This window comes from Rhincodon typus, chromosome 27 (genome assembly GCF_021869965.1).
Source record: "Rhincodon typus isolate 14 chromosome 27, sRhiTyp1.1, whole genome shotgun sequence".
NCBI lineage: Eukaryota > Metazoa > Chordata > Chondrichthyes > Orectolobiformes > Rhincodontidae > Rhincodon > Rhincodon typus.
Genome location: NC_063358.1, coordinates 13,327,414 through 13,352,048, shown reverse-complemented (window position 1 = coordinate 13,352,048; position 24,635 = coordinate 13,327,414). Strand labels below are relative to the sequence as shown.

The following is a 24,635-nucleotide window of genomic DNA, read 5'->3' as shown; positions in this document are numbered from 1 at the left end:
GGGGAGCGGGTGTAGGGGCAGGTGTAACACTTCCTGCGGTTGCAGGGAAAAGTGCCGGGTGTGGTGGGGCTGGAGGGGAGTGTGGAGTGGACAAGGGAGTCACGGAGAGAGTGGTCCCTCTGGAAAGCAGATAAGGGTGGGGAGGGAAAAATGTCTTTGATGGGTCGGATTGCAGATGGCGGAAGTGTCGGAGGAGGATGCGTTGGATCCGGAGGTTGGTGGGGTGGTGGTACATGAGGACGAGGGGGATTCTGTTTTGGTTTTTATTGCGGGGAGGGGGTGTGAGGGATGAGTTGCAGGAAATGCGGGAGACACGGTCGAGGGCGTTCTCGACCACTGAGGGGGGGGGAAGTTGCGGTCCTTGAAAAACGAGGACATCTGAGATGTTCGGGAGTGGAATGTGGCGGAGGCGAAGGAATCGCGATTAGGGGATGGCATTTTTGCAGGAAGGTGGGTGGGAAGAAGTGTATTCTCGGTAGCTGTGGGAGTCGGTGGGCTTGAACTGGATATCGGTTTCCAGGTGGTTGCTGGAGATGGAGAGAGAGGTATCAGAGATGGTCCAGGTCTGTCTCCTCTCCACCTATCTTCTCCTCTATCCATCTTCTATCCACCTCCCCCTCTATTTATTTCAGAACCCCCTTCCCCTCCCCCATTTCTGAAGAGGGGTCTAGGCCCGAAACGTTAGCTTTCCTGCTCCTCTGATGCTGCTTGGTCTGCTGTGTTCATCCAGCTCTACACCTTGTTGTCTCAGATTCTCCAGCATCTGCAGTTTCTACTACAGCTGCAGGAGTCAGTGGGTTTGTAGTGGATATTGATAGCTAGCCCATACCCAGTAAGAGAAACATGTCAAGGGAGGGAAGGGAGAAGGCAGAGAGCAGGTTGGAAATTGATTTGATTTTGATTTGTTGTCATCACATGTACCGAAATACAGTGAAAAGTTTTGTTTTGTGAGCAGGACAGGCAGATCATAGCAAACTAGCTCATACAGATCATAGGGTGCTTAGACAAAGCGAGGCATACACGGTTATGGCTGCAGAGGAGGTTCACAAAGTAAGATGAACATAATTTGAAGTTAGGTCTATTCATCAGTTTAATAACAGGGAAATAGCTATTCTTGAACCTGTTGGTGTGTATGTTCAAGCTTCTGTATCTTCTGCCTGACTGGAGAGGTTGGAAGAGAGCATTACCGGGATGGGAGGGATCTTTGATGTTAGCAGCCTTTCTGTGGCAATGAGAAGTGTAAATGGAGCCCATGGATGGGGAGGCTGGCATCCGGGATGTTCTTTGCTGTGCACACAACTTTCTGTAGTTTCTTAAAGGTCCTGTGCAGAGCAGTTGCCATTCCAGGTAATGTGAACCAAGTTGATAAACTTCTCCAATTCTGCCTCAGAGAGGGAAGCCGTACCGATGATGTCATTAATGTACTAGAAAGAGAATTGTAGGTGAGGGCTGCAGTTGGTCTGAAACAGGGAATGTTTCATAAGCCCCCCCCAAAGAGATCGACATAACTGGGCCCATGCGGGTACCCATGGCCGCCCCCTTGACCTGAAGGAAGTGAGAGGAGTTAAAGGACAAGTTGTTCAAAATGAAGATGAGCTCAGCCAGTTAGACGAGCGTAGTGGCGAATGGGACATGGTTCAGGCCTTTTTTTCCAGGAAGAAGTGGAGAGCCCTGACTTCATTACTAGTGCAGAAGATTGGGGAATTTCCTCATGAAATTTTTGCATTCAATCTACTGAATTCCACTATGTTCTCGGTCTTTCTAAATTTATCAAAGTCTGACTACACCTCAGGAATAGCCAACGATCTTTTGTTAAATTTTATCCATGAAAGATCCATGTCCTAACCTTCATCTGTGCGGAGATCATCAGGCTCCAATTCCTTCTTATCCTGCTTTTGTATGATAACAAAAGTGCCAAGCTATACCCTGTTTTCTCACTGGTAAACAAATAACCATAGTCCACATTGAAACTTCATTTTTCCACTGGTCATCAGGCTCATTTTCAGAAAATGGGTGAGTAAACAATCTCTGAAATGTCACGTTTTGACTTAATCATCCTCTGCTACCAGTGTTTTGGCCTAGAAGATGATTATTTTAGGTATTTCCTAATCAGCCTACTCAGAGATGTTAGAGATTCAGAGATTGGGATGTTACGAGATAGAGATATATCTTTAGAACAGGTGGGACTCAGGCTTTCTGACCCAGAGGTAGGGAGACTGCCATGGTACGCTACAGCCCCAAAGCTGACTTGGTTTAAACATCGTCAAAGTTGACACTGTTTTAGTGAACTTTATTTCAGTCACCCTTGATTGCTGACTCCCCATATTTATAAAACGAATTCAAAGCAATCTTCTAATCCCTCATTCCATTTGGTCTCCAGCATTCCTTCAGACCGTATTAGCTCCAAGGCAGATGGTATTGAACTTTGATCATTTGGCCCAGATGTAGGGACAAGTTCTCATGATCACAGTCACAATACAAATTTTTACACTTGCTTGTCTACCTTCACGTAAAGTACTGCACAGGTGTCCACATCACCCATGCTATGATAGGACTTATCCAATCAGCTGTCAACATCTGCCTGGCCTCCAAACAGCAGCAGTAACAAGAGATGCCTTGGTAAGATTAACGTTGCAGGCCTCTGACAACCTGCCAAGAAGATGACTGTTCTACGTTAATGCCTCACTGCCAATAGGAGCTACTGTGTCGATAGTGCCTTGTTGTTCCTAAAGGCACCCTAACAAGCACTTGATGAAGAGAGCTAAACAACAGCCAATAATTTTATGGTGAAACTACAAGGAATAAGATTCAGAATTAGAGTCGTAGACATATACAGCACAGAAACAGTCTCTATATGGTTCAACTCATCCACGCCAACCAGATATCTGAACTTAAATCTGGTCCCATTTTCCAACATTAGGCCCATATCCCTCTAATCCCTTTGTATTCATATACCAATTGAGATGTCTTTTAAAATTTGTAATTGTACCAGCCTCCACCACTTCCTCTGGCAGCTCATTCCATACACGCACCACCCTCTGCGTGAAAAGTTGCCTGTTAGGTCCCTTTAAATTCTTTCCCCTCTCACCTTAAACCCTTGTCATCTAGATTTGGACTCTTTCCCCCCCCCCCCCCCCCCCCCCCCCCCCCATCCTGGGGAAAAGACCTTGTCTGTTTAATCTATCCATGCCCCTCATGATTATATAAACCTCCGTAAGGTCACCTCTCAGCCTTCGACACTCCAGTGAAAATAGACCCAGTCTATTCGACCTGTCCCTATAGTTCAAATCCACCATCCCTGGCAACATCTTTAAATCTTTTCTGAACCCATTCTCGTTTCACAATGTCCTTCCCATAGCAGGGAGACCAGAATTGCATGCAGTATTCCACTAGTGGCCTAATCAATGTCCTGTACGGGTGCAACATGACCTCGTGACTCTTGTACTCAATGCACTTACCAATAAAAGCAAGCGTACCAAATGTCTTTTTCACTATCCTATCTACCTGGGGCTCCACTTTCAAGGAACTATGAACCTGCACTCCAAGGTGTCTTTATTCAGCAACACTCCCCAGGACCTTACCATTAAGTGTATAAGTCCTGCCCTGATTTGCCCTAGCAAAATGTAGCACCTCACATTTATCTAAATTTAAAGCAAGCGAGGTGCAGCACAGTGGCTCAGTGATTAGCACTGCTGCCTCAGTGCCAGGGACCAGGGTTCGATTCCACCCTCAGCCAACTGTCTGTGTGAAGTTTGCACATTCTTCCCGTGTCTGCGTGGGTTTCCTCCGGGTGCTCCAGTTTCCTTCAACTGCCCAAAGGTGTGCAGGCTAGGTGGATTGGCCGTGCTAAATTGCCCGTAGTGTTCAGGGATGTGTAGATTAGGTGGGTTATAGGGGGATGGGTCTGGGTGGGATGCTTGGAGGGTTGGCATGGACTTGTTGGGCCGAAGGGCCTGTTTCCACACTGTAGGGATTCTATGATTGATTTGGTTCTATGATAAACTCCATCTGCCACTTCTCAGCCCTTTGGCTCATACGATCAAGATCCCGTTATATTCTGAGGTAACCTTCTTCCCTGTCCACCATACCTCCCAATTTTGGTGTCATCTGCAAACTTACTAACCATACCTCCTGTGTTCATATGCAAATCATTTTTTGTTAATGACGAAAAGCAGTGGACCTAGCACCAATCCTTGTGGCACACCGTTGGTCACAGGTCTTCCCCCTTCTAGCTTTGAGCCAGTTCTGTATCGAAGTAGCTAGTTCTCCTTCTATTCCATGTGATCTAACCTTGCTAACCAGTCTACCATGAGGAACCTTTGTTGAATGCCTTACCGAAGTCCATATAGACAATGTCCACCAATCTGCCCTCATCAATCCTCTTCATTACCTCCTCAAAAAAACTTCTAAATTATGAGTAAACATTGAGAGATTTTTTTTCTTCACAGTAGTTTTAAGAATTACCTTGGTCATACTTGGATTGAAATGTAGGTCTGTGTGGCCAGAGTCCGTGTTGACACTTAGGGTAACGTGATGTTGCTTTTCACCAGTAAGGTATGGAATTGATTTTAGGGTGAAGGTGAAAATTTCATGAACAAAATTACTGTAAAGCAAATTATGAAACACTCTACTGAATTGTTCATATATAGATATCTATAATATAAACACATCTGTGGATCAGGGAAATATTTTTTTAAAGTGGTACAAAGATGCTTTTTTGGCAACTTCAGAGTTTAAATTTTCAAAATGCCACATCCGCAAGTATATGATTGTGAAAAACTACTGATAATTTCACTCAATGAATCCTTTATTAAATTATTGTGAAAATTAATGTTGTACTTGCACCACAGCCCGAGCAATACATTGTTTATTGTTAATTGTTTATAAAGATGGTATTGATAAGATAATCAAGTAATTAGTGCTGATGTATCAGAGTACTAGTTTCTTTCAGGGCTTAACTCCATTATATTTGAGGTACAGAAAGACAATTCAGCTATGCATGACACCGTTGAAATGGAATTCTCAGCGAGGCAATTATTAAACATTTAATAATCGCCTTTGTTTTATTCTGGTGATTAATATTCCTACTGTGGGAATGTACCTGTACAAACAGCTTTTCTGTCTCGTCTGCTGTGGTGCAGATCATAAATTAAATTATGATGTTAGATTAAGTGCTGAGGCAGGAATGGACAGGGATTTGAAGGGGTTTAGAAGAGGCCATTCCAAAATGGGAACATGTAACTTAAGTGTAAAACTGGAGTGCATCTGGCAAAGAAGCAATGTCAAACTCTGAGTGGAATTCTTGAAATCAGAGTGTTCAAGAGGTAGGCAGAGCAGTACCCAGTTAGAGGGATGCAGATAGAATGGAAATACATTTGGGAGATCATGGAACTGCAAGTTGAATGGCCTATTCCTGATCATGATCGTAGAATCCCTACAGTGTGGAAACAGGTCCTTTCGCCCAACAAGCCCACACTGACCCTCAGAGCATCCCACCCAGACGCATCACCCTATACCCCACCTAATCTACACATCCCAGAACACTCTGGGCAATTTAGTATGGCCAATCCACTTACCCTGCACATCTTTGGACTGTGGGAGGAAACCCACGCAGACATGGGGAGATTGTCTGTGTGGAATTTGCACAATCGCCTGAGGGTGGAATTGAACCCGGGTCCCTGGTGCGGTGAGACAGCAGTGTTAACCAGTGAGTCACCGTGCCAATACTGAATGATGAAACAAAATGTAAATGTTAGAAATTACAAAAACTATTTTCAAAATAAAAGCTGATGTAAGTTTATAACAGATGTGATGATTATATGTGAAGTTTATAACAGATTAAGGAATTAGAAATAATAGTTCAATAATTTGGTGGTGTTATTCTGTGGCCTGCCATTGTAGTTAAAATCTGGCTTTTTCATAAGCATCTCTGTTATAATCAAGGGTATAATAATTCATCATGGCAAAGTTGATGGTTTTGACATCAGGATGTACATACAGATGGAACATTTATTTATAAAAATGTCTAATTTTGGCACGGCTATGGTACAAGAAGTTGTCAGGATGTTGGATGAGATAGATAAAGGCGGTATTCAAAAGGATTATTTAAAGTAAATAATTTAACTGGTCCAGATGGAATGCATCCTGTATTCATAGAATCCCTACACAGAAGCAGGCCATTCGTCCCACTGGGTATACACTAACCCTCTGAAGAGCATCCTACCCAAACCCACCCCCTACCCGATCCCTGTAATCCTGCATTTCCCATGGCTACGTTTTGACTGAGGTAATTGTAATAATTTTATGGAGGTGCTGGTCATAATCGTTCAATCCTCCTTGAATGCAGGGGTGCAAGAGAGAACTTGGGGGTTTGTAAATAATGCCTGTTAGTAACGAAGGAACAGTAGGATAAACTTGGTAATGGTCAATTTACTGTTAGTATTGGAGGCGATTTTACAAGGAATAATCCTGAAATAACTCTACAGAAGCTGGTATCCTGTCACCAAGTCACCCTTTATTTACACGTGGAGAGTCCTCGACACTGATCCAGCTCTCTCCGAGCCAGCTCTGAATGAACAGGTTGTCTGACAGTCCTGTTTATACCTGTCAGCCAGGGCTCCCTGATTGGGGCTGTTTTAACCTCATTGTATGAGGTCCACTTGGCTGGCCTTGTTAAAATCGCTACATCCCTCCCCCTCAGAGTCTGAGGATGTAGGCCGATTCTCTCTTTTGTAGCTCCTCCACGGGTATTTTAGCACCGGTCAGATTCCTCCAACTCTGCCTCTTAACCTGAACAGCATGTAACACAGTAGTTTGCCTCTTGCACCCGGGGTGCCTTGGAAGAAATTCCTTCTCTTCAGGTGGCAAAGCCATCAAGGCGGCAACATTCACCGTGTCCATCTCAGATTCTGAGGTAAGTTCAATGCTTGACAAAGAGGGAGAAACTACTGGTTTGGGAAGAGTCAAAAAAGCTATTGAGGTGGGCACATTTTGCTCCCACAACGTTTGCAAACTTGCATCTTTCATATGGTCCGTGTTCTTGTTTAGGATGTTACACCTACCTGAACTTTGTATGTCACTGGACCTGACCTCACGTCGACCGTGCCTCTTACCCTTGCAGGACCTTCCTCATAGTTTCTACACCAAACTTCATCCCCTAAAGTAAATTTTCTGTTTCATTTAGTGGAGTCTTGTGTCTGGCATTGGCGTTCCTGATGCAGTTTGATCCTCGACAATCAGATTTAACCTGATGTGAAGTCTTCTCTCCATTAGCAACTATGCTGGAGCTATCCCTGTAGTTACATGAGGGATGGTCCTATAATCAAATAGCAACCAGGACAGTTTGGTTTCGAGTGAAGGTGTAGCTGTTTCTTTAAGCCTGCCTCCAAAGTTTGGAATGCTGTTTCTACCAGACCATTGGATGATGGATGGTCTGGAGCTGTCCTGGTATATTGAATAATATTCGATTTTAAGAAATCCACACATTCCCTGCTGGTAAATGGTGCCCTGTCATCTATGACCTACACCTTCTGGGAGTCCATGTATTGCAAAAGCTGTGTGCAGTTTTTCTGTCGTCTGTGTTTGACAAATGAGCTCTAACCACGTCCAACTACTTTCAGTGGGAGTCCACAATTTCAAAGAACATTGAGCCTGTGAAAGGATCCGCATAGTCGATGTGTAAACAAGTCTATGGTTCACCTTGCTATTCCTACAAATGTGGGGGATCTACTGGCAGTAATTTTTGACCGTGTACTCTGGGCACTACCCCACCAATGCAGCTATGTCTGCGTTCAGTTCTGGCCACCAGACATAACCTCTCACCAACATGTTTATTTTGGAAACTTCTGGATGTCCATGGTGGAGTTCCGCCAGCATCTGGCGGCTACCTTTGCTTGGGAAAATCATATGATTGAGTCCAAAATGGTTTCAATTCTTGTTGGATGGCCCTTTGGTCTCCCCCATCACCACCAGTTTGCCAGAACAGGATCTTTCCGCAACCAAGATCTGGTATTATCAGCTGTGACTGGAAGTGTGTCCAGAAAATTTGAAAGATTTATGGACTGTTCCAGTGGTGGTACCACCGATGGTGTATCTGCCAATGGGAGGTAGCTCAAGGCATCTGAAATTGCTACTTGGCCTCCTAAATGGTGTTAAAATTTGTAATTACATGCATTTAGTATTAGAACCCACCACTGAATTTAGCCTGAAGCTATGGGCAGCACTGCCTTGCCCTCTATAAGTAGACCTAACGGGTTTGTTGTCTGTTATTATTACAAAATTACATTGTCAAGATATTGGTGGAACTTCCTGACTTCAAACATGACCACCAAGCTTTCCTTCTCTATCTGGGCGTATCTACACACTGCATTAGCCTACATCATCCAACATCTGGGATGCATACGCTATTGGGCATTCGTCTCCATTGGGCCACCTATGGGCTAATGCTACCCTAATGCCATACAGTGTGGCATTGCATGTCAATGCTAAATCTCACTTGGGATCGTAGTGTGCCAACACCTTAGAGGATGATAGCTGCTTCTTCACTTCACTGAAAGCAATGACTTAGCTATGCGTCCGTTTCCGAGACTAACCTTTTTGCAAGAGTAGGTGCTAGGATGGAAGCCAGGTTATGTATGAACTTTCCATAATAAGTCATAATAAGTCAAGGAAAGACTTAAGCTCCGGTACAGACATGAGAACCAGGGCACCTTTGATCACCCTCGCTTTAACTTGCAATGGGCAAAACCCGATCTTGTCAACTTTGTAATTGGGTGCCTGGAAAACACGTTTTTCCCTTCTAAGGCATACGCCTTCCAGAGGAAAAACTTCTAAGGATCATGTCCAAGTTCTCTAAGTGCCCCTTATTGGTCTTCCCTGTTATTAGCGCATCGTCTTGATAAATGGCTACCTAGAGGTAGACCTTGTAAAATGTTCTCTATTGTCTGCTAAAATATTTGCACAGGTTGATGATACCCCAAATGGCAGTCTCTTTTTGGTACAAACCTTACGGGTATTGTAGCATATTTCTGGAATTCCTCATCTAACCACAATTGCAAGTATGCATGGCTCATGTCCAGCTTTTTGAAGAACAGCACCCCCTGCCAGCTTTGCTGTATAATTCTCCAGCTGCAAGAAGCTGTTTACTGTTTTTAAGATTCTTGTTTACTGTTTTGTTTAAAATCCCCACAAAGGTGAATCAACCTATCAGGCTTCTCAATTGGTACAACCAGTGCTGCCCATTCTACAAACTGGACTGGTTTGATTCTTTGCTTTCCAGCCTTCTGATTTCTGCCTGTACTTTAGCTCGTAAGGCAACTGGCATTGGGCATGCCTTGCAGAATCATGGAATTGCTTTCTGGTCAACATGCAGGTGCCTTGGCTCCCTTGATAGTCTCTCGACCTTCCTGAAAATCTTCTGGGTATTTAATTCCGACTTCAATCAGCCATTTTCTAATTAAAAGGTGTTGAGACAATCTAAGTGAATCTTTCTTAACCAACTTAGTCCCATCAAGTTTGGGCTCAAGTCTTCTACAATCAGTAGTAACTGAACCAGCTGCTTTTCATAAGAGTCCAGAACGGAAGTTTTACCTTTAATTTGTAAAGGTTTCCCGGTATAGGTTCAGAGTCTAGTTGAGGCCTTGTGCAAACGTTAAGAGTTGGAGTCCAGAGGGAATTTTGTTAAAGACTGGTTCTGTGATCACTGAAACGGCCGCACCAATATCGCCTTCCATTAGAGTCGGGTGACCATTTAACCAGACATTTATTTTGGTTCTGATTTGGATATTGCTAAGCAATGTAACTGTTCCAAACCAGCTGTAGGTGGACTTTCCAGGGTGTGCACTGTCCTGGATATCAACCTACGGTTATCAAGTTTGGTCTAGTGGGTCTCCTTTGCTGTATTGTGTCCGCATATCAGCAGCAACTGCAGTGACTGGCTGGTGTGGATCCTGAAGAATATTTTGGGATTTTGCTGAGGGCTGACCTCGAGTCTCTGTTCAGTGTATGCCTGGAGTGAGGCTATGCACTTGCCTTCACTCAAGTGGTTTTTTTCCCCAAGATCAGTCAGACTTGTGAGGGTGTCCTCTTCCATGAGAGTACCCTGCAATCCATATGTTCCACTTGCCACATTTTCCAATAATAAAGCTACTTGCCATGTCTATTTGAAGTCCTGTTGGGCTTCAGCTGATCGGCGCTTTTGCATGGTTACATATTTAATCCCACATACCAAGCAGAGTCTAAGCATCTCATTAAGGATTCAACCAAAGTCGTATGCCTCTACCAGTTGTGTGAACCAGGTCAAAATCCTGATATAGATTCCTGTGATCCTCAAATTGCTGAGTAAAGCTGATAGTGTCTCAGAATTAGAAGAGGCTTCGGGTTGTAATATTCTCGGACTGAATCTGTCAACTCTTAAAAGGTTTTAGTATCCGGTGCCTCAGGAAAAGTTAGGCTCCTAATAACCGATTAAAGCTGTAGGTTCACATGCTGTCAGGAGAATTATTCGTTGCTTTTCATCTGCCGAATGTCATCTGCCCAGAAAAAATAACACATTCTTTCCACATAATTGGTCCAGCCTTTGGCTGGATCGAATGAGACAAGCTTCCCAAATAATGGCATAATGCTAGAAATGTTTACCCCAACTCAAGATGACGGTTGTTAGCAAATTTCTTCAGGAGCATGTTTTTCTCTCATTGCCACTGAAATAACTGGTATCCCGTCACCAAAACACTCTTCGTTTTCATTTTGAGAGTCCTTGCCACTGATTCAGCTCCCACAGAGCCAGCTTTGAGTGAACAGGATGCTTACCACTCCTATTCTTATCTGTCAGCCAGGACTCCCTGATTGGGGCTATCAGTCTGGTCCAGTCGGGGAACTCATTCTATGAGGTCCACCTGGCTGACTTTGTTACAATCACTACAAGTCCAAGAGAGAATCTACTGGCCATTAAAGGGCAAATTTATGTTTGACTGACTCAATTGAGTTTTTGATCTAACAGGATGAATGATGTGTATGTGGACCTTACATGACTGTTGTTGAAATACTACAATCGGTTTGTTAACAAAATTTGAAACTCCTAAAAAAAAAATCAGTGCAGTAGTAGCATGGATACAAAATGGATTTAATGCCCAGAAAAATTAGCATTTGTAGTGAATAGCTGTTTTTCATGGAAATATACAAGTAAGAGTTTAGAGGTTCTTTGGGTCAGTCTCTTGTTGGCGAACAGTTCTAGTTTGAAGCCTACTTGCTGTGGATGTGTGATAATATTTCTAAACAGGTCATTTAAAATTTGCTTGAAAATGATTGCATTTTGCTGAACGTTTTTCTTGCACAATTCAGAACAATTTGCAAGGATACCAATTTAAAGGGAAAACCAACGTTGTATGAGAAGGCTGATTAGTTGGCCAGTGGGTTCTGATTGGTAGAGGTATTGCCAAGGAAAAAGCCTGGAGGTTAACTGTCAATCAGGAACTGGCATATTGTTTTAAAATTTTTTCAATGTTTTGCTCTTTGTTTTTGCTTATCCTATTTTTCCCTAAGTGCCTTGAAATTTTTGATCAAGGCACCCATTAATTTAAATAAATTCTGTGCAGTGCAATCTTAATTAATTCTGCTCATAATCTAAACCTTGGAGCATGGGTAGGTATCATTCTGATAAACCTACATTGGACTCTCAGGCTAATATCTGCTGTTTTTAAGTGTGGCATTCAGGACTGCTTGAAGTACTCCGGCACTTATCGTAGTGGTAGGATAAGTTCTTCTGATGTTTTGTATTTTTCCTCCAAAGATCAGCATCCATTAACCTTTATGATTACTTGCTGTGTGCAGTCGATATTTTGATGATGGAACTTTGAGTCTCTTCTAGTTATGCCTTGAAAACATGCAATTGAATTTGTATGATGTATACTCAATGAATGGTTAAGATTTGGCATGCACTGTCTAGTATGGTGATGGATATTGTTTAACACAATTCAATAGTAGCCTTCAATGGGGATTGGATAAATATTTCAGAAGAAAAAAATAGGAATTTGGATAAAGAACAGAGGAGTGGAGCTAACTGGATTATTTTCCAAAAGTGTCAATGCAGACTTGGTTGGTTAGATGGCTTCTTTCTGTGCTATACCCATGACATTTGTCAGGTGTGCATTCCTGCCTGCAAGCACATGTCCACAATTGCAATGGAAATGCATATTGTATTTTTTTTAAATGGGAATGTTGTATTACTGTTTGTGTCACAACTTGGAAGTCAAAAGTGAACATTTTTAGTGTATTATTGATGAGTTAACTTAAACATTTTAGATCTTTTATTAAATAAATATCCTATATTTTTCCAGCAGCACTTGAAATTTTGAATGGACAACTAACATTTCAACCGAAATAAAAAAAATACCCATTTCAAAATAAGATTAGTAAATTAAACCATAATTTTCAGCAGCTGGAGTATTTGATTGTAGTTGTGTGATATTGGAAATTTGTTTGAACTGCCAGAAATTACTGAGCTTTTCAGCATAATACTTGGGAAGCATTTATAGATTTGAACTTCGCAGGCCTTTGCATTATGGAAATTAGGAATGTAGGATTTACTTTCAAACTCTTGTATATTTTTAGAAGGGTTGCGGTTGTTGTCTGAAACTGAGTGCGTCCAATTTTTGGGTTTCAACAAACTTCAGCTTAAACCAGCCAATCAAATGTTCATTGACATTATTTAATTTTATTGTGTTTCCCTTAGATCGTGTGGATTATTTTCAGCAGATTAGATGCCGTCATGCTTATAAAGCATAAGATAGTGAATGTTAAAAAACAGAAGGTATTTGTTCTCCACAATTGAGTACATTTTCATTGTTTCGTGAAAGCCAATTAAATTCTAGAAGGGTACAAAAGCCTGGATGATGGTGAAAGAGTCCATCAATGTTTAAAAGTGTATAAAATTGCAAGGACCTCTTCATCTGAAGAGGTTTCAAAACATTAGTTCAGTGCAATAGGTAAACACAGACTGAGAGCCAAAACTGCCTTGGACAGAAAATTATTGACAACTGTTCAGGTTCAGGGACAATTGCGAAACCAAATTTACAAAATTATTTGATGCATTGAACCTAGTAAATAGTATCAAGTGCTATATGTGACAAATATTTAGGAACCTTTTGTCCAGGAACACCTGGACCGGAAGTGTTAACTCTGCTTTCACTCTAGTGATGCTACCAGACTTGCCGAGTTTCTCCAGCAATGTCTGTCTTTGTTTTAGAACTTGTACTAGTGTGTTCAGTATATCTTGCATTCCCCAAATGTAATATCAGTGTCCGTAATTTGTTTGGCACCAAATAAATGAATAAGTGCCTGTTATCTTTTGTTGTATAATCCAACATAAGTTGGTTGGACTATTTCAGGAGATACAGTCGTAGAGATGTACAGCACAGAAACAGACCCTTTGGTTCAACTTGTCCATGCCGACCAGATATCCTAAATAAATCTAATCCCATTTCCCAGCATTTGGCCCATATCCTTCTAAACCTTTCCAATTCATATACGCATCCAGATGCCTTGTATTGTACCCACCTCCACCACTTCCTCTGGCAGCTCATTCCATACATGCACCACCCTCTGCTTGAAAATATTGCCCTTTAGATCTCTTTTGAATCTTTTCCCTTTCACCTTAAACCTACGCCATCTAGTTTTGGACTGCCCCACTCCTGGGAAAAGACCTTGTCTATTTACTCCATCCGCTCCCCCTCATGATTTTATAAACATCTATAAGATCACCCATAGTCTCCAACACTCCAGCGAAAATAGCCCCAGTCTATTCAGCCTGTCCCTACAGCTCAAATCCACTGACCCTGGCAATGTCCTTGTAAATCTTTTCTGAACCCTTTCAAGGTTCACAACATCCTCCCTATAGCAGGGAGACCAGAATTGCACACAGTATTCCAGTAGTGGCCTAACCAGTGTCCTGTACAGCTGCAACATGACCTTCCAAAACCTATAATCAGTGCACTGACCAATAAAGGGCAAGCGTACCAAATGCCGCCTTCATTATCCTGTCTACCTGGGATTCTGCTTTCAAGGAACTGTGAACCTGCACTCCAAAGTCTCTTTGTTCAGCAACACTCCCCAGGATCTTACCATTAAGTGTATAAATCTTGCCCTGGTTTGCCTTTTCAAAAAGGAACACCTCATATATGTCTAAATTAAACTCCATTTGCCACTCCTCGGCCCATTGGCCCATCTGATCTGTGAAAGACAACTTGCAAAATTCAATTATTGCCTGAGACCATTGCTTTTGCCAAGAATATGAGAACTTGTAGCCAAAATATATTTCTAATCAGGAGAACAATACAATTCTACAAGTTAGAACATTTACATGGTACTGGAAGGATGTGAAGTATCTGAACCTTTCAGTGTAATTTTTCTTGTTAGTGCACTTAAACCTTGGAATGTATCATTTGAACTTGACAGGCACTGGTCCCTCTATTCCAATTTTATGTTTACTATTGCAGAATATTTGCCTGCACTTTGAACAGTATAATTGGTATATTTCAGATATACTTAATGGATCATAGCATCACAGTGTTGTATTTAGGGAAGGCTGAAGCGAGGACTACCTTTCCACTCAACTTTGTTGTGACATTGGGTTTGAAACTAACTGATGACCTCTGCTTAAGCCCCAAAACCTAGCAATTCAGAGTTTCCTTAAACTATTTGAAGACTAGCCTTATAAGGGATGAGTGATGTCAAGTTCCTGTGTAGTCTTTGCATTGATGCACATATTTTCATTCAAACAGAAGAAATTCAGGAATTATTTGATGATAGTATTGAATATTATAAAATGAGGCACAAAGTAGATGGAAACAAATCATGTTTCCAGCAGTTGAATCTACAGCAAGGAGACATGAACAAAAAATATGAAACTTAAGAAATTTTACATTGAGGATTATGAGGCTATAGATCTCATTAGATGTATTATTTTAAGAATTTAGATCATTCCTGGTAAGAAGGATAAAGGGAAATGAGATTAGGACTGTTTATCTGGAAGATAAACATGGGCTGAACAGCCTTTTCCATATTGTAATTTCTTTTATGATTCTATTTATGCTGCTAGGCTCTACCACTTGTACCTAATGAAGCCCATCTGTCTCTGAAAGTTTTATCTTTTTCTTTGCATTCTTCTGACTTGACTGTTTCATTGCATTTTGACCACTGTCCGATTTTCAATCTGCTGTAGATTCTCCTTTCATGTACTATCCTGTACTAAGTTCCGTCGACCCACAACCTGTTCGAGGCCTATGTTGGCTCCCAGCTTTCAAAACCTCAATTTTAATTTGTCATATCATGTTTAAATCCCTTCCTGTCTTACAAACCCCAAAACATCTTCATTTTTCTAACTCTTGGCTCCTATGCAGTTTCCTTCCCTTCATGACACATTGACAACATTGCAGTCAGCTGTTTAGACCATTAATACTGTAAATTTATTTTTAAAACTCCGCTGCCTTTCCTTTTTCTAAAATGTAGTCCTAAAAATCTACCTCTATTACCAAACTTTTAGTGTCTGTCTTAATATCTTTCTGTTTGGCACAATGTTAATTTATGTCTGATGCTTTTATGATCTAACTAGGAAAATATTAATAGCCATATACAGATGCCAGTGTTTGTTGAGAAGAGGACTTTTAAGATAGAGGGATTATATGGAGCTATGGTTTCCTGAAGCTTAGCTTGATTACCATAGAAAAGACAGCAGAAAATAATTCCTACCTTTCCCCCCTTAACTGGCTAAAAAATTATTGTCTAGGGGATTGCTTGTTTAGGAACAGCTCATTGGTTTATAGGAGTAGGCTGTTCCCCCTTGGTGTCAGGCTGATAACCTCTGGTATTCACAACAGTTAGACAAACCAATCAGTGAGCTGTTGCTGGCTGAATTTTACTCTGCAAACAGACCCTTGTTCCATGCCGTCTTATCTCTCCTGTTCCACTATTTGAAAAACAGCAGTGCAAACGTGACTCACTGAGTTCCAGTAATTTGTTTTTAAAAGTGTAGCAATTCCTTCAACAGTGTTTGGTTTTAAAACAGTTCTGTTCTTATTTGAGTACACCGTCAAAAACAAAGGAATAATAAATAGATATGGTCTTTACAGCATGAACTCTAACTACTGTCCCTGCTTGACTCCTCTTGGGTAATCCCACTGAACCCTTTGTGCCTTGCCAGCATTTTCAAAGAAGCCTTTCAGTGTGTGTTCAATGTCTCCTTACGAGCAACAATTCTGCCCTCTCTTGGAATCATTCCCACCAAATGCAGTACTCGGAACTAATCTTCTAACTGTTTTGGACCATAGAGATGATCAGCTATCATCACCTTATCCCCAATTCCCCCAGAATGTCTGTCCAATTGAAAATGAGGCCCTTATTTTAGCTAATTACATGCATTAACATTGTGAAATTGGGAACTTAGTACATGGGTGATATCCTGCACCCAATAGACACCTATTTTTGTGACCATATCTTCCACCACCAGCTCCATCCAAACTGTGGTGAAGTAGTCCATGTCCTCCTTGGCCTGGTTCAACCCACCCCATCTCTGTAATCTACAAGTCACTGAGAACTTTATATAGCTGCAACTCTGAATTTTTGTGATCTCCCACTTTCTTATCCCATGATTGGCAACCATGCCTTCAGTCATGTAGGCATTGAGCTCTGGAATTTGCTTACTAAATCTCTCTACCTCTCTTCTTCCTTAAGATCTTTAAAATACACCTAAAGCAGCATGCTTCTAATAGCTGTGTACTGAATAGCGAAGTCAGTATGGATCCTTTGTAGCCAAGGGACGCATGTGGCAAACTGTATCTCACTGGATGCCAATAAAAAGTTCAGATTAGAGTTCAGAAAAATCCCACTCCAATTTTGCTTTCCTACTTCCCACTTCCTTATGTTGATGGAGGAAGAGTTGTAAATTTAAATTTATGATCTTTAAGGACAAAAATCTAAGGAAAACATTTTCCATTCATTTACGTCTTGATGTTGGAGCTGTTTACTGTCAAGGGTACTTGCCAAGAGTAAATCTACCCAAGAGTTGGAAATAATGACAGAATCAAGGAAGAACTGGTTTATAATGCATTTTCCAGTCCCTCCTTCATTGATCCTCTGGGATCCACTTTGAAATTTAAGTTTGCTTTCATCGTAGATCACTTTTATTCCAATATAAATTTTTATATTTGCTGAACTTCAGGATGACCTTAGCATTTCTTCCATCATTTTCAGCCATTCTCTATGTACCACATACAGAGAAGGAATAACTTCTTAATTGTTTTCCTGGTCCCTAGATGATGAAGTTTGCTTGGGACAACTATAGACGATATGCATGGGGGACAAATGAGCTCAAACCATTGTCGAAGAGTGGACATGCAAGTGGCTTGTTTGGTAAGTGATTTGTCAAAATTGTTATTCTGTGCTACAGAGATATTGTCACACAGTTGGTATGTCTTTATTAATAGAAGAAAATTGCAGTCAATTAATCAAAAGCTGAAAAAACGTCCAAGTCCTTTTAATGCAAAGCTTTGAAAATTATAATTCACAGTCAATCTCTTGTGTAATTTTCACATTCATTAAGGTACATAGACTAAAGCAGGGGTAATATTGGAACTGAATTCAGGTTGGGGAACATAATTAAACCAGTGTGGTTGGGGCAGGTGTGTGTAGTGATATTGCAGGGATATATAATGGAATTGGTGGGTAGAGGTAAGGTGATGATGCACCAGCACGTGGTCTTGAAGATGAGTTAATGGAACCACTACTTGGGGTTGAAGAGAAAAAGAGTTACTACAAGAATTAGAACTAAAATTAAATTTTGGAAGAAACCTAGTCCATCGTTTGATCAGTTTGAGCAGTGTTTGTTGGAGGAGCCCAGCTCTCGGATCTCGTCTTGCAAAGCACTGTTAAAATAAAAGCTTTGCTGTTTCTTTCAACCACATTTTAGTTTTTAAGTAGTTTTAGTCACAGCTGTGCTGTTATTTCCTTGGCCAGGTGTCACACCCTGGTTTCTGGAGCCTTTCTTTCTAAAAGTAGATTCATCTTAAACCCAAGGGTCTCCTGCTGTCTTTAGTTTCAGAAGATTAACATAGTTCTGCTTCTTACATCGTCTTGCAAGCTGATCACTTTTGCAGTCTTACTGGCCTTCCACAATCTGCAATCTCATATAGACACTGTCACTGAGCTGCCAGGTGTTGGAATAAGAAGCAAAACTCAGTTGTCCTGATGGAACTCCCTCGCTCTATGCTGTTTATTATAATATAGCCATTAGTTTTCTGGGCCTTTTTTCAAGTATTCCCTTAGGAGTGACTACTTCTACCTTCTCCCTTATTTTCAGGATGTGTTCCAGCACATTCCAAGAGGGCTAATGATTTCCTCCCATTCTTCCTTAACATCTAGAAGACCATGGGGTTGTCTCCCATAAGGAAGCTTCAAATGTGAAAATCCCAGAGGCCTGTGGAACTTTCTGAATTGCAAACATTACCTACGGTAACAAGACACCCCTGTTCTTGCCATCCCTGTCTACTACTCTCTTAAGCATATTTTTCAAAGTATTGTCGGAACACACTATCGCTCCTCCCATTAGTCAGGGGATGATGTACTGAAGTCCACTGAATCTTAGTCCTTTCGTAATGCATTTAAATCGTAATTAATGTGAGACCTATGAGAATCTCTCCAAGTATTCTGACTCTGAAAAACACCTTTATTAATTCATTGGCAGCATTTTTGACGCCATATTATTCAAGGGATACTAGTCATGTAATCAATTATCAGGAGGATATACTTGCAGACTCATGGCAAATCTTTGTACAGACCCCTCTAGGCCGATCACAATTGTTCCAAATGGTAGATCGACTTATGGTTAAAGAGACTGATGGAGTGCAGTAATGAAGGTTAAATCTTGCCAATTAACATTCTGAATAGGAATTGCAAAAAAGATGTAACTTCTTTATAAATCCCTGGTCAAAAAATTTTGTAAGAATTTCTGCAAATTTTTCCTACTCATAAGCTTATCTATCCAACACCCATTTGTAGCTTCCTCATCAAAGAGGTCACAATCTCTGTCACAGCTTCTTGCAGCACTGCAGATCTCCCTCGTCGAGTCTTGGACAAGATTCCTCTTCAGTCAGGAATGACAGGGCAGGGTGGTGTACTGGTATTGCCACTGGGTTAGTAGTACAGAAAACCAGACTGATGCCCTGATGCTCTTGGGGGCATAGGTTCAAATCCCACCATGATGGATAGTGACAGTTGAATGTAACAAATAAATCTGAAATTAAAAACTAATGCAGTAGTGACCATGAAATCATTGTAGATTGTCATTAAAAACCCATGTGGTTCTAATGTCATATGGGGATGGAAAATCTGCCATCCTTACCTGATCTGAGTTGCATATGACTTCAGATCCACAGCAATATGGTTAATTCTTAAATGTGCTTTGATATGGCCAGAAAGCCACTTGGTTGTGTCTCTCTGCTACAAAATCTGATAAATGAAATTGGATGTACCCTCTAGCATCGATCGAGGCATCAGAAATTATAATGGTGCACAATCCCTCTCAATGCTACAAAGTGCTCCTTAATAACATTTGGGCGTTTGTGCCAAAATTAAGAGAACTGAATTGCAGACTAATCAAGCGATGGCCTGATGTAGAAATTCAAAGACTCTCACATAACCACAGCTGTCACACACAGGCATTCAGTCCCACTGAGAGGGTAGAGCCATCAGAGGCAGAGCAACAGTGGTATACCATAAGGAGAGAGTTGCTTTGGGAGTCATCCCTTGGAATCTCAAGGCGTCAGGTCAAACATGGGCAGGGAATCCTCCTGCTGACTTCCACCTACCATCCAAAGTTTGCTGACACGTGTTCTCTTGCATGTTAAATGGCACTTGAAGGATGCACTGAGGGTGGCAAGAATGTATGTGGGTGGGGACTTCAATGTCCATCACCAAGGCTCAGTAGGGCCTCTACCTACCGACCTGGTCAATTCCTGAAGAACATAGCTGTTAGACTGTATCTTCAGTGGGTCATGAGAGAAATAGCACTTGAACTCATCCTCACTAACCTAACTGGCAGATGCCTGAGTCTATGATATTATTAGTAGGAGTGGTGACCACACATCTCTTGTTAAGAAATGTTCTGCCTTCACATTGAAGATAGTCTTTAGCATTTTATGTGGTACCGTTGAATTGGATAGATTTCAAACATATCTAGCAACTCAAGACTGAACAGTCATGAGGCACTATGGGGCATCAGCAGTAGCAGAATTCAACCACAGACTGTAAATTCTTTACCCAGCATATCCCCCACTCTATCATTACCACCAAGCCAGGGGATCAATTAAAGAAAATACTGTGGATGTTGGAAAACTGGAAGAAAAGGAAAGTTGACACCTGTTTTTAGGCATGTCTGGTGCTGCACACCATTCTGCACTCTTCATTGAACCAGGGTTGAAAAGATGTTGAGGCTTTCCTGAGGCTGCAGAAGAGACTTACTGGAATAATATCAGAAATCAAGAATACAGCTACACGTGGAGATGAGAGAAGCTAGGATCGTTTTGGTTAAGTTGAAGAAGGTTAAAGGGAGATTTAATACAGAAGCTCAAAATCATGAAGAGTTTTGATAAAATTAATAAGGAGAAGCTATTTCTAGTGGATGAGGGATCAGGAACCCAGGAGAATTACGGTAATTAGTAGAATAGCCACAAGCAAATTGAGTCCTTTCTCTAACGTTAAAAGTAATGACATGGAATGTGTCACCTGAAAAAATTGTGTTAAAATATGTAAGCAAGTTCAAGAAGGTATTTAGAAGGTAATTGAATACATTGAGTCTAAGGGTAGAAAATTAAAAGACTATTAGTAGAAAGTTGGAGAGTAAGATGAATTGTATAGCTCTTGCAAAGAGCCCATTTAGGCAAGATTGGCCAAATGGCCTTCTATGCTTGAGAACTCAATTGGCTGAGTTTTTTTGGCTGAGTTCAAATTGTGCCAGATTTCTGGGAGGAATTTTTGTCACATGCACTAGTAAGTTTTCGCACCATATCGTGCCAAAATCACTTGATTAACTACCTACTCCACCCTTCTGGCATTTGTCACATCTGATCCAGCCCCCTTTTACCATGTGCGATTCCCAGAACAACATGCCACTTGGATATATGCCAAAAGACCCTTGTGTTTGCACCATCTTTGAAAGATTGCTGTGCACCTGGACAAGCATAGCAATCCAGCGTCACCTCTTCCCAGCATTGTCATGGCGCATCACCCATAAAACTGCACTGCCCATGGCACACAGACAGCAGAGCTGACACCCCCTCACACATACATCTGCATTTTCTCACCCTGTTTGCTGTTTAATTGCCATATCACACATTGTATCTGCCTGTGGGCACACAAGTCCAGGAAGCTGTAATGTTGATTACAGATCATCTATGTGTTTAGTGGAGAGAAACACTCACCTTGGAGATAAATTCTGCAGCTGTGATACAGCTGTCTGTAACATGAGCGTAATCGATGGGACTCTGCACCCTGGGGAAACTAAGCTATATTCCCGAATCCTCCTACCTAGACTGCAGCTCTGACCTCGTCATTTGGGAACAAAATGAACCTGTGTGACTTTGCACAGGTGACATTGGTCACTGTCCTGATGCATTTGTGGGTGCACGACTGCGAGATCCCATACTGCTCGTCCATTGCTCGCTGGAAGTGGTCACTCAAACAGACGTTCAGAGCCACTGGGAGAATCACTCCTACAGTCTTCAGACCTCCAGCTTTTGGCACTATTCTGTCACAATGTCCATATGGAGCCAGTGTTAGTACTGCACCTTGCATATTTCTAAGGAAATGGAGGAAGGGCTGAAAATCTCTGGGCCCCTTGCACATTCCACACACCCTGAGAGGTCCCGAGGGATGATGACCTTCCCCTGAGTTAGGTGCCCCTCTTCCTTTGCGGGTGCCTGGCCTTGCTATTGGCCTAGTATGTTGGCAGGTGCAGCATGGCAAGATATGTAGCTACACGTTTGCAGGTTGGCATTAAGAAAGCAAGTGAACAGCCGTTAATGCCAGTCTGCTCCAATCCACGAGCTGGGTAGCTGCTTCTTTGCACAAATTATCCTTGCAACAGCTTCTCGATGCTAGTTGCCGGTGCTCCCTGCAGTTCAACTCCGTACATTCTAATTGGCCTGCTGTGTGTTTGAAAAGTGCCATGATAGGCATGTTGGATGGACATTGGGTACATGCAACTGATACCTGTGATGCAATTTCATCATTAGCAGCATAATGGTCATTTGGAGCAAGGAGCAAGGAGCAAGCAGCAAGCTCTATCTGCCAGGTGTCTGCTCTGGTTTCTGTATTGCCTTTTCTGAAAGTCCAGTTTGTTTGAAGTTTGATAAGACAGAAACTTGTATTAATGAATTGAGTCAGGCTGTCTACAAAGCATTTAACAAACAATTATCCCTCCTAATTGGCAATTCACCATTGTCAAAAGGGAAATTCCACATGCTGCTTGTGAAGAACCTAGAAGATGGAATGAGATGCTCCTGATGTCAAAATGGCCTTTACAGGACTTGTCTAATTCTGGCATAAATCTCATCGTAGCCCATCTTACTCTGACCGCTATAAGATTCTGCTTTAGGATTCCATAAATGGAACAAAATTTATGGTATAAAGCCATATTGTCTACAGCCCTCCTCAGTAATTACAAGAGGAAGTTTTAGGATATGAAATTATAGTCATTACAATACAAGAAAATTTGTGCAGAATATTTTCTACTTTCACAATGAGGACACTTGGGAGCCTGACATGTATTTTTCTAAATGAGTATGCAGTTGCATGAGTGTATAGAAGGGGCGAGGAAGGGACATGTGTCAGATCTTTCAATTTAACCTCAAAACCTTTCCAAATCGAGACAATGGTTCATGATGCCTTCGACTGTCAGGAACTGACCCAGCTCTATGAAAATTGCATACAGGATGTCTACTTCTACAGTGGGACCAGATAGTTTAGAAGTGTGTGGCGTTTGCTCACTATCCGCATTCTTATCCTATGCTGGTGAAACAATGCATCCCAATTGCAGTATTTTTTTTCCAATTCTAACACTCTGAGGAATGGAATTCTGGGCCTTTGTGTCTCAGGAAGTATTCTTCATGTGAATGGTTGAAGAGTCTTTTTGTTGCTTGTCCCTTTTCACATATGCTATAGATCCCTGTAAAGGGGGGCACACAGAAAAAAAACATTGGATTAGAGGACATCTCTGTTGAAAAATAGAAGTCTGTGTAGCTGTGAGCAAGATGAACTTTATTGGATAACTTAAAAATCTAAAGAACTGTGGATGCTGCAATTCAGAAACACAAATAGAAATTGATGGACAAACTAGCAGGTCCGGCAGTATCTGTGGTGAGAAAGGAGAGTTAATGTGATGTGTCCAGAACCAGGGTCACAGTCTTGAGTATTCGGGGTAGACCATTTAGGACAGAGATGAGGCGACATTTCTTCACCCAAAGAGTGGTGAGCCTGTGGAATTCATTACCACAGGAAGTAGTTGATGCCAAAACATTGGATGTATTCAAGAGGCGGCTAGATATAGCACTTGGGGCAAATAGAATTAAAGGTTATGGGGAGAAAACAGGATTAGGCTACCGAGTTGGACGATCAGCCATGATCGTGATGAATGGTGGAGCAGGCTTGAAGGGCAGAATGGCGGCCTCCTGCTCCTATCTTCTATGTTTCTACAGGTCCACCTTCAGAACACAATCGGTGTTGTAAATAACTATTGGCCAAGTGATGGGGAAAACCACCTGCTCTTTGGTGCTGTTGGATTCTTTACTTATTGCAGAACACTTGTGACCTTGCAAACTTCTCCCCACACTGCTTCAATAGCACAATCCCTAAGTATCATACTCGCTCAGCACAATGCTCATTCAATATTGTCCTCCTTTAGCACCTCACTCTCAAATTACTGCATCTGAATGTGATATTTTGTACTTTGTACAATATTATAAAGGTCTGAGCCATAGCGAGATTTGTGGCAGAAGTCCACAAACCCCTCAACATTAGGAGCATCTTGCTCCATCTTTTATACTTTTCACAAGCAGTGAGGTGAGCTTGTCACTAGGCAGTTACGAGTTGCTAATTAAGGGGGATTATTACTGCTTAAATGCCTTGTTGACAGCCCAACTTGCCTTATTAATATTCAACTTTATATCTTTGGACCTCGCCAAACAGTCTAGATGTCGAGAAAGCTTGACATGGAATCTAAGCAAGGACCTTGTGAATTAAACTCACTTGCTCCAAGCAGCCTCCACCTGGGGCTCCAGACCACAACGTCTCTGGGCATGCTCAATGGACAGCAGCCACATGCACTCACTTCCATGAACACCTGCATCTGATATGTGCCAGCCTCTTGAGAACTGTCATGGCACATCTCTGATCCACTCTCGGGATGCTTCTGCATTTCATTGTTGCACCAGCAACTATCATTGTAATACAGCAGCAAGGATGCTGTACGTTCAGGGCCATGGATCAAGCTGAACCTCCAGGTTCTTTAATGCTGTCACAGGCTCAGAATGAATGAGTGCTATCTAGGTACAAGACCTTTGTCTTACAATGCCCTGCCTTTTTACAGTTTGCCT

At 41.8% G+C, this 24,635-nt stretch overlaps 1 protein-coding gene across 1 annotated transcript in view; it reads left to right on the top strand.

Moving 5' to 3' along the window:
* LOC109930822 (mannosyl-oligosaccharide 1,2-alpha-mannosidase IA-like) overlaps nucleotides 1–24,635 on the top strand; it is a 119,901-nt gene that overhangs the window by 15,077 nt on the left and 80,189 nt on the right. The window contains exon 2 of the mRNA XM_048612928.1: nucleotides 17,304–17,400. Within this exon, the coding sequence (XP_048468885.1) occupies nucleotides 17,304–17,400 (97 nt within the window). The remainder of the gene's footprint in view (nucleotides 1–17,303; nucleotides 17,401–24,635) is intronic.